This window comes from Podarcis vaucheri (assembly GCF_965113315.1).
Source record: "Podarcis vaucheri genome assembly, contig: SUPER_10_unloc_1, whole genome shotgun sequence".
In the NCBI taxonomy this organism is placed as follows: domain Eukaryota; kingdom Metazoa; phylum Chordata; class Lepidosauria; order Squamata; family Lacertidae; genus Podarcis; species Podarcis vaucheri.
Window position 1 is genome coordinate 1,642,946 of NW_028118809.1, and position 14,377 is coordinate 1,657,322.

General features: G+C 42.8%; 1 protein-coding gene across 1 annotated transcript in view; it reads right to left on the reverse strand.

Moving 5' to 3' along the window:
* The window catches only part of IL17REL (interleukin 17 receptor E like), a 52,961-nt gene extending 45,040 nt beyond the window's left edge, over nt 1-7,921 (reverse strand). Inside the window, exon 1 of the mRNA XM_082242441.1 lies at nt 7,648-7,921. Within this exon, the coding sequence (XP_082098567.1) occupies nt 7,648-7,743 (96 nt within the window). The 5' untranslated portion in view covers nt 7,744-7,921. The remainder of the gene's footprint in view (nt 1-7,647) is intronic.
* Nucleotides 7,922-14,377: the final 6,456 nt, after the last annotated feature.

Below are 14,377 nucleotides of genomic sequence, written 5' to 3' on the forward strand. Positions count from 1 at the left end.
TGGAATACTTCCATATTGCCGAACTAACAGGGAGGATAAGAGGAGATATGGTACAAAAAGTGAATATGGAGTGGGCTATCTTTAAGGAATACATCAAAATTTATGTGGGAAAAGTAGAATTTCTGACAGATATTGAGTGAATCCAGAAAATGATTAGAGTGAAAGGAGAGTAAAGTCAAGATAGAAGAAGAGATTAAAGAAATAATGAAATGTGTTTAAGCTAGTTGGAAAAATAAAGTAGTGTAACAAGAATGGCCGGAAGTCAAGTCACTTGGTGGGTGTCCGTGTGGGGTAGGTGTGTAGGTATGTTGATATGTACAGTGTAGGTAGGTATTTTATAGAGTAATGTAGGTATGATTTATGTTATGAAAATAAGGTACAGTGGTACCTCGGGTTAAGTACTTAATTCGTTCCGGAGGTCCGTTCTTAACCTGAAACTGTTCTTAACCTGAAGCACCACTTTAGCTAATGGGGCCTCCTGCTGCCGCCGCGCCGCAATTTCTGTTCTCATCCTGAAGCAAAGTTCTTAACCTGAAGCACTATTTCTGGGTTAACGGAGTCTGTAATCTGAAGCGTATGTAACCTGAAGCATATGTAACTTGAGGTACCACTGTAGTGTGTTGTGTTGTGTATGTGTATTGTGTAAATGTGTATGTATGTGTTTTATATGTTAATAAAATTAAAATTTTTAAATTTTTAAAAAATGAAAGTAGCCAATGAGCACGAGTGTTTAGAGAGCCAATCAGGTGTTATGAGCCATCAAACCTTGGAAATACACTTTCCCCAAAAAGGTTTCCACAATTTTGGCCACTTGTGTAGCTAACTGGGCCGACCGGTGAATTCTATTTGCAAGAAAGAGAATACAGATTTCTGTTTCAGCAACTGTGGCAGAACAATGTCATTTCTCCTGCAAACCATTTGAGGCAGTTAACTTAATCACAGGAGGAAGAAAATCTCTCTTTTGTGGTCTATAAATAGTTTGGCATGGGGAAGGCACATTCCAGAATGAGGAGGAAGCCTGGGGTCGGGTGAACCTTTGATGATAAGTCCAAAAGCAGGGATGAAATTCAAGCCCTGAGTGGATGTCAAACACAGTCCCTTGACACAGTTCAGAGAAAAAGAAATCATAGGAATGTTATAGGAAGGTGCTTTCGACTGAGTCAGACTGTTGGCTCATCTAGCTTATATTGCCTGCACTAACTCGCAGTGGCTGCCCCGGATTTCAGGCAGGGAATCTCTGTGGAGATGTTGGGGACTGAACCCAATAACTTCTGTGTGTAAAGTGATTGCTCTAACCACTGTGCTATATTCTCTCACTATTGTCACCCATATCGTGCATTGAAAGAACTCTTATAACACTCGGCTTGCACCAGAGAAACCTGGGAACTCTACTGTGTTAACAGCGCTGAGAATTGTGGGAATCCCCTTCGCAGAGCTACGGTTCCTTACAACCTTATCAAACTACAGTTCCCTGGGAACTGTAGTTTGTTAAGCCTGCTGGGAATTGGAGCTCTGTACACTACAGTTTCCAGGATTCCAGCGCAGTGCTTTTAAATGTATGGTGTGCATGGAAGAAGAGGGCCTTCTCGGTAGTGGCGCCCACCTTGTGGGATGCTCTCCCATCAGATTTCAAGGAAAGAAACAACAACTATCTGACTTTTAGAAGACACCTGAAGGCAGCCCTGTTTAGAGATGTTTCTAATGTTTGATTTTTTTTCATGTTTTAAATATTCTGTTAAGAGCTGTGGAGAGTGGCTGGGGAGATCCAGCCAGATGGGTAGAGTATAAGTAATAAATTGTTGTTGTTGTTGTTTAGCTGTGTCCGACTCTTCGTGTCTGATGTCTTGTTGTGTTTTAATTTGTTGGGCGCCTCCCAGAGTGGCTGGGGTAGATCAGTCAGACGGGCAGCAAATAAAAATTGTATTATTATTATTCAGCCTCAAAACGGTATGAGTGCTTTAAAGGAATGGTGTTGATGTGACTTAACCTACAAAATCCTGCGCTCTTAAAAATTCCACTGCTGATTCAAATAGCATGGAAATATGCGGGCAAGTAAGGGCAACTCCAAGTAGTCCTCTTTTCTTTCTCGGGACTAGTTGTGACTTTTAATAGAGCACAGAACAAACAAAGCAAACATGTTCGTTAGACACTTGTAGGTCATCAGCAAAGAATGCTGGAACTAAAGATGCGTAAGGAGCCTCAAGGGATCTTTGCCAACGCAAGTGATCAATGGGAACCTGCGCTCATCTCCTGCTCATCTTGGTCTGAAAGGTCAAGCATGACCAAGGCAGAGCTTTGATCTGATTAGGTATCCTCTAGAACACAGGAACACATTGATGCTTTTGGATTATGGTGCTGGAGGAGACTCTTGAGAGTCCCATGGACTGCAAGAAGAACAAACCTCTCCATTTTGAAGGAAATCAGCCCTGAGTGCTCACTGGAAGGACAGATTGTGAAGCTGAGGCTCCAATACTTTGGCCACCTCATGAGAAGAGAAGACTCCCTGGAAAAGACCCTGATGTTGGGAAAGATGGAGGGCACAAGGAGAAGGGGAAGACAGAGGACGAGATGGTTGGATAGTGTTCTTGAAGCTACCAGCATGAGTTTGACCAAACTACGGGAGGCAGTGGAAGACAGGAGTGCCTGGAGTGCTCTGGTCCATGGGGTCATGAAGAGTCGGACACGACTAAACGACTAAACAACAACAACAGAACACAGGAAAGGGAAAGAAGAAGAAGAAAGCTTTCAGGCAGGATGCTGGAGAAATCATTAAGCTTCCTAGCACTGTTCAAAGTACTAGTTTTGACCTATAAAGCTCAGTTCCCCAGGACCTCAATGACCATCTCTCCCCATATAAAGCGACCCGGACCCTGAAATCAACATCTGAGGTTCTTCGTTGTTTGGCTCCTCCATGAAAGATCTGGAAGGTGGCAACATAAGAACGGGCCTTTTGTGGTGGCTCCCTGTCTGTGGAATGCTCTCCCCAGATAAGCTCACCTGGCACCCTCACCACATATCTTGAGGAGCTGGGAGAATATGTTTCTCTGTAACCAGGCCTTTGGCTGGTTAACATCCTATGGTCTTTTAAATGCTTTGCAGGAAGGGCGGGTTTATCACTTGTTCTTGTTTCATTATGTATTTTGTGTTTTTCCCGTTTTGTATTTTTATGCTGTGAACCGCCTTGGAGGCAGGGCGGTATGAAAATGTAATAACTAAATAAATAATACCCTAAAGCCGTAAGCCACAAGCCCGAACCGCTGCGAAGCATTAGCCCATAAATTATGGCGATCACAGCTTTCCCCAGGTGTTAATGTTGTGCAGGTTTCAACACACACAGGTTACAGGCTACTTAGGTGAGCCATAAGAAAGGTTAAGAGGCCAAAGCCATAACAGGGAGAGAACTCCCTCATGATTCATTGACTGCTTTTTAAAACAAACTTTCCTCTGACAGGGGAATCCCAGCTTACCTTGATTATTTCCTCCTCTGCATATTCTTTCACAGAGAGAGGCAGAGACAGAGAGAAAGAGAGAAAGAGATCGGGATCTCCACGTTTTAGCACTTTTATTCTTGTGAAAAAAGAGTAAGCAACATAAAGATACAATTAAAACCATCGAGTTTCCCTTTAATACTCCGCTAAATAATACTCTATATGTTTACTCAGAAGCAAGTCCCATTGTGTTGGGGAGGGGGGTGTTACTCACTACTAAGTGTGTCATTTGGTGCCAAATTATCAGGGGTCCAAAAGAACTGACCTGGTTAGTTCACCTACAACACCTTTAAAATAGGCTTGCCGCCAGTTTTGCAGTTATTTCATTTTTCGTAGCATGCATTGCTTTTAGAAACAGAAAAGCTACACAAGCAAAAGCAGTAAAAGGTCAGTCTTCCTGGTGGGGGTGGGCTGGGGGTGCCCTGTGATAATTAATATACAGACTGAGCGCAGAGAATAAACCAAATGAAAACACAGTCCGCATAAAATTCTCACTTAACAATTCACCTTAAAGTTTCAGAATTTCATGGCTGTTCTGCAGAAACTGAAGAACCAAATCAGTGGACCATACTTTCAACCAGTGCTATTTTTCTAAGAAAAGAGGTGCCGGATGGCTCCAACTGGGGGGGGGAAGCCCTTCTATTAATGTATTTTTAGAACATTTGAAATTATGGCAGTGGGTATAATTTCACCACTGATTTAATGAGTGGAATGTCTTACTGCTGGGTGCTTAAATGAACACCCTAAGATGATTATCTCCCAATACTCCTCTGTCAGTTTGGACTTGTTCTGCATTTCAAACATGTATCCGAGGGCATTCTCATCAGTAGACACTTCCTGAAGGAATTGTTTGCTTATGATGGAGTGGGGCTGCTTTCTAGTCCATATAGTTTGCTCCCTGCCAGTGACATAGCAGGGGTTGCTGGTGCCCAGGGCAGGGCAAGTGTTGTGTCTCCCTGCTGATGGCGGTGGCCACACAGCTTGGCAACTCTCCCAGCTTGACCAGCCAAGGGTTGGCGCCTCGCCGGCCACAAGGAGAAGGAGGCACCACCCCAAAACTAAAAGACCAGTGCAGGTATGGCTTGCCTCCCCACTCCCCTCGGTTCCAGAAGGCGGCAGGAACTCAGTCGCATGAAGGAGACTGTTGTGGGGGTGCCTTTTTGCACCCGGGGCCATTGTCCCTCTGCCCCGACACACTATACCACTGCCCTCCCAAACTTAAAAAAAGCCCTGGTGTTTGCTACCTCTGTTTTTAACACAGATATAAAACCTTCATGGGCAGCAATGTCATTTTGATTTCTCTTCCATATTCTATCCCATATGAACAAAACTCACACGTGACACAAGTTGCTCAAGAAAGGTATGTTTGAGGGTGAATTCAGGCACTGCATTCTTTAGGTATACAGTGGTACCTCAGGTTACATACGCTTCAGGTTACATACGCTTCAGGTTACAGACTCTGCTAATCCAGAAATAGTGCTTCAGGTTAAGAACTTTGCTTCAGGATGAGAACAGAAATCGTGCTCCAGCGGTGCGGCAGCAGCAGGAGGCCCCATTAGCTAAAGTGGTACCTCAGGTTAAGAACAGTTTCAGGTTAAGAATGGACCTCCGGAACAAATTAAGTACTTAACCCAAGGTACCACTGTACAATATCTGACTACGTCGTGATGTATTTGCAGGAACTCGGTGCGCTCTGTTTGAGTTTTGGAAAACGTTTCAGTTCATTTTTTCATTGTTTTTTTTAAAAAAAATAAGAGGGGGAACCTAGTTATCGTATAAGAAATTAACAACTGTGTGCATCGCCTGATAAATTGCATGTGTGAAGGAGCCGTTACAGATTAATAGCAATGAGATTTCGACATATCGCCAGATGTCATCACCTCATAATAACTTCCAATGAGAGCAAGTCACATTGAGCAGGAGGGAGTCAACAAGCAGCAAGTCACCCAAAATGAAGGATGAATCATCCCTTCAAGAAGTGACTCCTGTTATCCAACAAGAGCAATCGTAATTGATTCATGTTAGTTTTCCGGAAGAAAACCAGCTTGTTCCAAACTTTTAAAACTACCCAGTGAGTTTAGCCCTTTTTCTGTAAATGTGATAACACACAGGGGTCAGCAGACATTTTCAGTCAGACCTTGTGGGAGGCCAGACTATATTTTGTGGAGGGGGGAATGAACGAATTCCTATGCCCCACAAATAACCCAGAGATGCATTTTAAATAAAAGCACACATTCTACTCATGCAAAAACACGCTGATTCATGGACCGTCCACAAGCCAGATTTAGAAGGTGATTGGGCAGGATCTGGCCCCTGGGCCTTAGTTTGCCTAGGTAAAGGTAAAGGGACCCCTGACTATTAGGTCCAGTTGTGGCAGACTCTGGGGTTGTGGCGCTCATCTCGCTTTACTGGCCAAGGGAGACGGCGTATAGCTTCCAGGTCATGTGGCCAGCATGACTAAGCCGCTTCTGGCAAACCAGAGCAGCGCACGGAAACGCCATTTACCTTCCCGCCGGAGCGGTACCTATTTATCTACTTGCACTTTGACGTGCTTTCGAAGTGCTAGGTTGGCAGGAGCAGGGACCAAGCAATGGGAGCTCACCCCGTCGCGGGGATTTGAACCGCCGACCTTGTGATCAGCAAGTCCTAGGCTCTGTGGTTTAACCCACAGCGCCACCCGCGTCCCTTTAGTTTGCCTACCCATGCACAAATCCCACCATCTAGCTGAGCACTGCTTATAAGGACTAGCAGTAGCTCTTTAAGATTTCAGACTCCCCCAACCCTAAAAATGACAGGTACTGAACTTGGCATCTTTGACATGGAAATCTGTTACCGAACTCCAGTCCTTTGTCCATGCTGAATAGCCTTCCAGTGCTGAGGATCAGTCATTTAAAAGGTGTGTGTGCATATACAGTGGTACCTCGGGTTACATACGCTTCAAGTTACATACGCTTCAGGTTACAGACTCTGCTAACCCAGAAATAGTACCTCGGGTTAAGAACTTTGCTTCAGGATGAGAACAGAAATCACCCGGCGGCAGCGGGAGGTTCCATTAGCTAAAGACCTCCGGAACGAATTAGTTCTTAACCCGAGGTACCACTGTAGCCCACTTGGAAGGATTGGTTAGCAGAAACCCTATCCTGTTATGAGAAAGGACGCATGGCAACATTTTGTTGCAGCTACCTGCTGTTAGCAAACTCACTGCACTTCTTAACACCGTGTGGCTCTCAGCTGAAAACTTTGCTTTCATAAATCGCTCAACCTTATTTCACTACTCGAATTGTATTCCACTTCAGCATATCTGCAGGACTGCCCCCAAGTGGAGATACCTTGAAAAGTCAGTATTCTTAAAGCAGTCATTCAATCTGAAAATGACATGGTTGTAGTGGTGCTGTTTATTTATCTCATTTATATCCAGGACACAGCCCAAGCCTAAGAAGTGCACAAGCCCACAGGAATGACTGAGTTTAAAATTTTGACCTAAATTAGTTTATTTTCCAGCTCCTGGTGATCATATAAATCAATGAGCGCTTTATATGAAAGCAGATAGTCAGTGAGGATATAAAACAATTCTGTGCTCAGTTTAGGCACAACTGTTTTGTTAATTTCATCAGTGTTCATGGTTTATAAGCAAATATGACCAGCATCAAAGTGATCTGCACACTATCCTAATATGGACTGAATTATATCTGTCTGATTTTTCTCTCTCATTTCCTCTTTTATATTTTTAATATTTGGAAGTAACAGTTCCTGAAAGCTTGTGTTACGAAGCATTTAGTATCAAACATAACCGGAAAGAGTTCAGCATTGCTAACTTCAAAATGCAGATAATTTTCTTTCGCAGCCACAAAAAATGTTTCTATGAATTTTTGCAACACTGTATGGGTGCTCTCTGAATGCTGCTCATATCCAGAACATACCGTTAATTTAAATGGGTCTACTCAGAGTATAATTAACATTGGCTATTGCCCTATGCTTTTATTTTACATTTTTAGGGAAAGCACAACGGAATATATATTTCTTTTTGTTGAAATGCATAGCCCCCACCTGAAAACTGGCACATGTAAGAAGTTTTTCATGAGTATATCAGGTGCTTCCAGTTATCAGCATTTAATTTACTTATTCAGAGACAACAGATATAGAGGAAACTGTAACATACCTGAGAACATGTCAGTCCACACTCTTCAATCCTGGGAATGAGCTGATAGCCATAAGCTCCCCAAAACATTGCAAAAATCTGCAACTTAAATAGCATCTTTACTTTTATAAAAAGCTTTTTTCTTTTCTGGTTTTTAAAATTATGACTACAGTATTTTAAAATAAGCTACCCTTTGAAACAGCTGTTCCACTCTGAGAAACTAAGTTTAAATACTGTGATATGATGAGTGCAAGCACATCCTTCTTTCTTTCAGCTTGACTCCTCCTCTTTTAAAAAAACAACAACGTGCAAGGCTGGTTTTTTTAAAAAAAACAACAACCCCCCCTCCTTGTATTTTAAAACAACTCTTGCTCCAGCCAGATGACTCACAAGATTCTGGAAGTGGAATCCCAGACAGTCATCTTCCTTTTTAAATTCAAATAGCTAAAAATTTGAATCAAACTTGCTTAGTCAGAGAAACTTTTACTACTGTTTTGAGTCACTGTGTAAATATTTTGCCTTAATCATAATTTTGGTTGTAAAGTTTAAAGTTATTACCATGAGTTGAAAAAAAGTGTCAGTACAGAGATAGGTGGTTATGCAAGAATTTGTGTTCACTTTCAGTGCTCACTTTCTCCGGCTTCTAATGCTTTAGAGCACAAAAGTCCCTCGGCAAAGTGCCAAAATACCGTATTTTTTGCACCATAACACTCACTTTTTTCCTCCTAGAAAGTAAGGGGAAATGTCTGTGCGTGTTATGGGGGGAATGCCTACGGGTGGCATGCCTACGGATTTTCCTCCTCTAAAAACTATGTGTGTGTTATGGTCGTGTGCGTGTTATAGAGCGAAAAATACGGTATATCAGTTTCTCGGTGATGTAACCACTCCCATATCTTTCCTATGGAGGCTAGACACCAGCATTCTGCTTTTGGGAGAAACAAGCAATGGTTTATCACAGCAAGCACAGCTGGAAAATAAAAAGGTAGAAAGTTTTAAAATGAAAGTACAGTGGTACCTCGGGTTAAAAACTTAATTTGTTCTGGAGGTCCGTTCTTAACCTGAAACTGTTCTTAACCTGAAGCACCACTTTAGCTAAGGGGCCTCCTGCTGCCACCGCTCTGCTGCCGTGCGATTTCTGTTTTTATCCTGAAGCAAAGTTCTTAACTTAACCTGAAACGTATATAACCTGAAGTATATGTAACCCGAGGTACCACTGTACCCCAAAACATTTTTTTAAGAAAAAAGGGCACTGGATGTATCACAGAATAACTGACAAAGCAGGATAATGTCTAAACCCACTTCAAATGCAGTACAGTGGTACCTCGGGTTACATACGCTTCAGGTTACATATGCTTCAAGTTCCACACTCCACTAAGCCAGAAATAGTGCTTCAGGTTAAGAACTTTGCTTCAGGATAAGAACAGAAATCGGGCTCTGGCAGCAGGAGGCCCCATTAGCTAAAGTGGTGATTCAGGTTAAGAACAGTTTCAGGTTAAGAATGAACCTCCAGAACGAATTAAGTACTTAACCCGAGGTACCACTTTATTAATGAATCAGTGGAACGTTGCTGCAGACACCTTCAATAAAACAGCACTGACACAGGGACAAATAAAAAAGGATGCCTTCACCCCATTGTGGCTCCCCCTTATTAAACTCACAACCCGACAAATCAAGAAGAAGAACCCACCTACAGCATATGAATCTATATGCCTAACTGCAGTGGTGTAGCGTGGGTTGTCAGCACCCGGGGCAAGGCAAGTAATTTGCGCCCCCTAACCCATGGATTTGCGCCCCCTAACCCTAACCCCCAGATGTTGCGCCCGGTGCGGCCGGCCCCCCTGCACCCCCCCACGCTACGCCACTGCCTAACTGGACCCAACAACCACTCCCCACACACACACACACAAACAAAGCTCATGACAGAAAAATCTATGGCATGGGCTTCCCACCCCCAACCTCTCCCAATGCCAATGAAAACTAATAAACGAATAAAAAGAGAAACTACCCATGTGACGCTGACACAAAAACCTCACACATACACTGTGTAAAAGAATGAACATTTGCTACCCCACCTCTCTTCTCTCCCCTCCCCCAACCTTATACAGTCGTACCTCGGAACGGAATCCATTCCAGACGTCCGTTCGTCTTCCAAAACATTCAACAACCAAGCCACAGCTTCCGATTGGCTGCAGGATGCTCCTGCAGCCAATCGGAAGCCCCATCAGACCTTTGGGTTCCAAAGAATATTCGCAAACCAGAACACTTGCTTCCGGGTTTGCGGCGTTCAGGAGCCAAAACGTCCAAGTACCAAGGCGTTTGGGATCCAAGGTACAGCTGTATTGTCTACAACATTAATGTTTCACATCAAATATAACTGACCTGTAGACAGCACTTTGTGATCTGAAAACAGAGATGATATACTGTATATACTTTTGCAGCTCAAGAAAATCTTTAATAAAAACATACAGTGGTTCCTCGGGTTAAGTACTTAATTCATTCCGGAGGTCCGTTCTTAACCTGAAACTGTTCTTAACCTGAAGCACCACTTTAGCTAGTGGGGCTTTCTGCTGCCGCCGTGCCACCACAGCACAATTTCTCTTCTCATCCTGAAGCAAAGTTCTTAACCGGAGGTACTGTTTCTGGGTTAGTGGAGTCTGTAACCTGAAGCGTATGTAACCTGAAGCGTATGTAACCTGAAGTGTATGTAACCCGAGGTACCACTGTATTTTAAAAAAAGAAACATCGAACGGTGCTTCATGCACCTTCAACGACACAGCAGTCCTTTCTCATCTCTCAACTCTCATCTCACTGTCTGCTCAAACACACACACACACACACACCAGTTTCTTCTTTCCATCAGCTGGAGTTTAATGTGTCACATCTGCTGCACTTTAATGGCTTTTCCATTCCAAAAATATCCAGAGACCATCTAACCATTACCTCTTCCAGAGCCACCTAAACCTACTTACTCAGTTGCACACCCTGTTGAACTCAGTGGGACTGACTTCTGGCGTTTAGCACAGCACTGGTAACAAACATTAACTTTCTTGTGCCATTTCCCAGGTAATGATCAACCACGACTTCTAGGTAAATCCCTAAACAAGCAAAGACCTGTTCCCACTAACCACGCAGTAAACCCCCTGCGATACATTTGTTTTTGCTTTTGCTTTTCTGTTGAATCGTGTTTTGTTGTTGTTTAGTCGTTTAGTCGTGTCCGACTCTTTGTGACCCCATGGACCAGAGCACGCCAGGCACTCCAATCTTCCACTGCCTCCCGCAGTTTGGTCAAACTCATGCTGTTAGCTTCGAGAACACTGTCCAACCATCTCGTCCTCTGTCGTCCCCTTTTCCTTGTGCCCTCAATCTCTCCCAGCATCAGGGTCTTTTCCAGGGAGTCTTCTCTTCTCATGAGGTGGCCAAAGTATTGGATCCTCAGCTTCAGGATCTGTCCTTCCAGTGAGCACTCAGGGCTGATTTCCTTCAGAATGGATAGGTTTGTTCTTCTTGCAGTCCATGGGACTCTCAAGAGTCTCCTCCAACAGCATAATTCAAAAGCATCAATTCTTCGGCGATCAGCCTTCTTTATGGTCCAGCTCTCACTTCCATGCATCACTATTGGGAAAACCATAGCTTTAACTATACTGACCTTTGTTGGCAAGGTGATGTCTCTGTTGAATCATATCATTGTTGTAAATAAAATCTGCCCTTTTTTCCCTTTTGGGGTATCCAAGAGCCCATATAGAGTCTTTACTTGGGTTCCCTATTGGTAGGAGAAAATAACAGAGGCCAACCAGAGAATATTGAGAAGCAAAGCAGCTAGTAAGCCTGATCTTTATTAAAGCTGTTGCAACAGGGTGCTCCCCTTACACGCAGGAAAGGAGGAGGACCCAGAACCAAGGTGTGCCTGTCCTTATATAGACATTTTTAATTCCCTACCCTGGAGCTCAAGACCACCCCTCCATACATCATACATACATCACAGAAGAGGTATAATCCAAGACCACCCCCCACAAACATCATACCTACATCACAGAAAAGGTGGTCTACAACAGAAATTTGAATATTGTTGTTTTTCCTGTCTGCCGGGTTATCTGATAATGTCTTATCTGATTGCCTTTCCTGGTAGTCTGCCCATTCCTTTGAGATGGTGATTTCCCAATTCCTGAGACAATGGGAAGGTTCCCTCACCCCCTCCCTCCTTGCAGAGAAAACATTTGGTCAGTTTGGGAGTCAAAATGGTTTCAGGGTGGTCTTCCTGTGATGCTCCAGACATGTGGTCCACATATCTATGTTTGTGCTTGGTTGGTACATTTATGAACATTTATTATGTATACAGTGGTACCTCGGGTTACATACGCTTCAGGTTACAGATTTCGCTAACCCAAAAATAGTACCTCGGGTTAAGAACTTTGCTTCAAGATGAGAACAGAAACCGTGCTCCGGCGGCACGGCGGCAGCAGGAGGCCCCATTAGCTAAAGTGGTGCTTCAGGTTAAGAACGGACCTTGGAACGAATTAAGTACTTAACCCGAGGTACCACTGTATAAGACCTTAAGTTGTTTATTACATCATCAGTGTATACTGTGGTACAATCAAGCACAAGGTAGTAAGAGAAAAAAAACCTTAAATACAACACATATGTATATGAGTAATAATGTAACTTATTGAGCCAGTGTGGTGTAGTGGTTAAGAGCGGTAGTCATGTAATCTGGGAAACCGGGTTCGCGTCTCCGCTCCTCCACATGCAGCTGCTGGGTGACCTTGGGCCAGTCACACTTCTTTGAAGTCTCTCAGCCCCACTCACCTCACAGAGTGTTTGTTGTGGGGGAGGAAGGGAAAGGAGAATGTTAGCCGCTTTGAGACTCCTGAAGGGGAGTGAAAGGCGGGATATCAAATCCAAACTCTTCTTCTCTTCTTCTTCTTCTTATTCTTCCACTCTTATACCTTGACTTTAACTCCCCTTCCACTCTTTCCCTGGTTTCCTATCTATATCTTTTCAAATTGCCTTTACTTACTCTACTAAATTGTTTTTATTACTTTGTCATGTCTACGCTGAATATTTTTTCTTTTTCTTTTTTATAACATTTTATTGATTCTCCCAAAAAACCCCAATAACAATAAAAATTCATAACCAAACGTAGAAAAAAATGACTTCCCCCTAGTCCAGGGGTCTGCAACCCATGGCTCCGGAGCTGCATGTGGCTCTTTTACACCTTTGCCGCGGCTCCAGGGCGGATACTAGCGAGGGGAGGAGGCGCATTGTGCGCCCCGACACTCCCCACTGTGGTGGGTGCTGTACTGGCTGTGACGTCACATGGGGGCGGTGCGTGCGTTAGTCACGCACCATCCTGACGTCACCTTCCCGCCCGCCCGCTACATTGTAAGGGGCATGTACGCTGGTCACTGTTTTGAAGGGGAGTGAAGAACACACACACACACACACACAAAGGTAACTTGTTAATTTAACCTTTATTTCAATGAGGAGGAGTAATTCTGAGGGGTCAAACAAAGAAATAATAAAAAAGTGACAAAAAGGTTATTTTTATAATGACGAGTTTTGCGGCTCCCAGTTTTTTTTTCCTTCGGAAACGGGTCCAAGTGGCTCTTTTTGTCTTAAAGGTTGCAGACCCCTGACCTAGTCTCTTACTTAGTTCCATTATTTGTCAACATACTGTATGTCCACTGTAAATTAAAGAACCATTAGAATTACTTATTATCCATTCATAATGTAATTACAAGTAGTTCTAGAATCCTGCTAATGTATTAACCTGTGTCCATTGCTTCTGTATATATGCAATAAAGTCCTTCCAATCTTCCTTAAATTCATTGTCATTTCTTCCTCTTAGTTTCATTGTCAATTTTGCAATTTCAGCATATTCCAATAATTTAACTTGCCAATCTTTTTTAGTATTGCTGAGTATTTTTTCAGTCTGTTACACTTATTATCTTGTTATAGTATTTTCCCATGTAATCTATAGATCATGTCCAGTCCTCTTTTAGTTTATCGTCTTTATTTCTTAATCTGTTTGTCATGCTGGTGAGTTCTGTATAATCTAGCATTTTAAGGTGCCATTCTTCTCTTGAATGTGCTGCATCTGCTCTCCAGTTTTGTGCTACCAGATTTTGGGCTGCTGTAGTCACATCCATCCATAATGTAGTGTGATTTTTTTGGGATTTCTGTTGTTATTATTCCCAGAAGAAAAGCTTCTGGGTTTTTAGGAAACATTTTCTTAAGTTTGTTATAAGCCATCTCCAAGAATTATTTTATTATTCTGCAAGACCACCATGAATGATAAAATGTGCCAAACACAATGATACATTTGTATGCAGCCTTCATTTGGCCAGCGAGAAAACAAACAGTGCTGTTGTGCATAAATACCAGCCAGAAGACAAATATCACAACGGGAGAGAGACCTGTTGGAATGTCATGTAAAAGTGCTGTCTAAAGTAATAAAATATTATTGGTATGGAGAAAAAGGATGAGCAAGTAAAATCCTCAATGTTACAATGGGCAATAGATACCAGTCATAATATAGACATGGAAGCATGGGAACGATTGCAGAATATGGATATAAAATTAACATGTTATGGTTTAAGAGAAAATTATTTGAAAATTATATATTGTTGGTATCTGGCACCAAGTCAACTGACAAAAATGTATACATCTAAATCAAACAAGTGTTGGAAATGTAAAGAGGTTCTTTTTATCATATGTGGTGGTCTTGTAGTAAGGTTAAGCTTACTGGGAAATG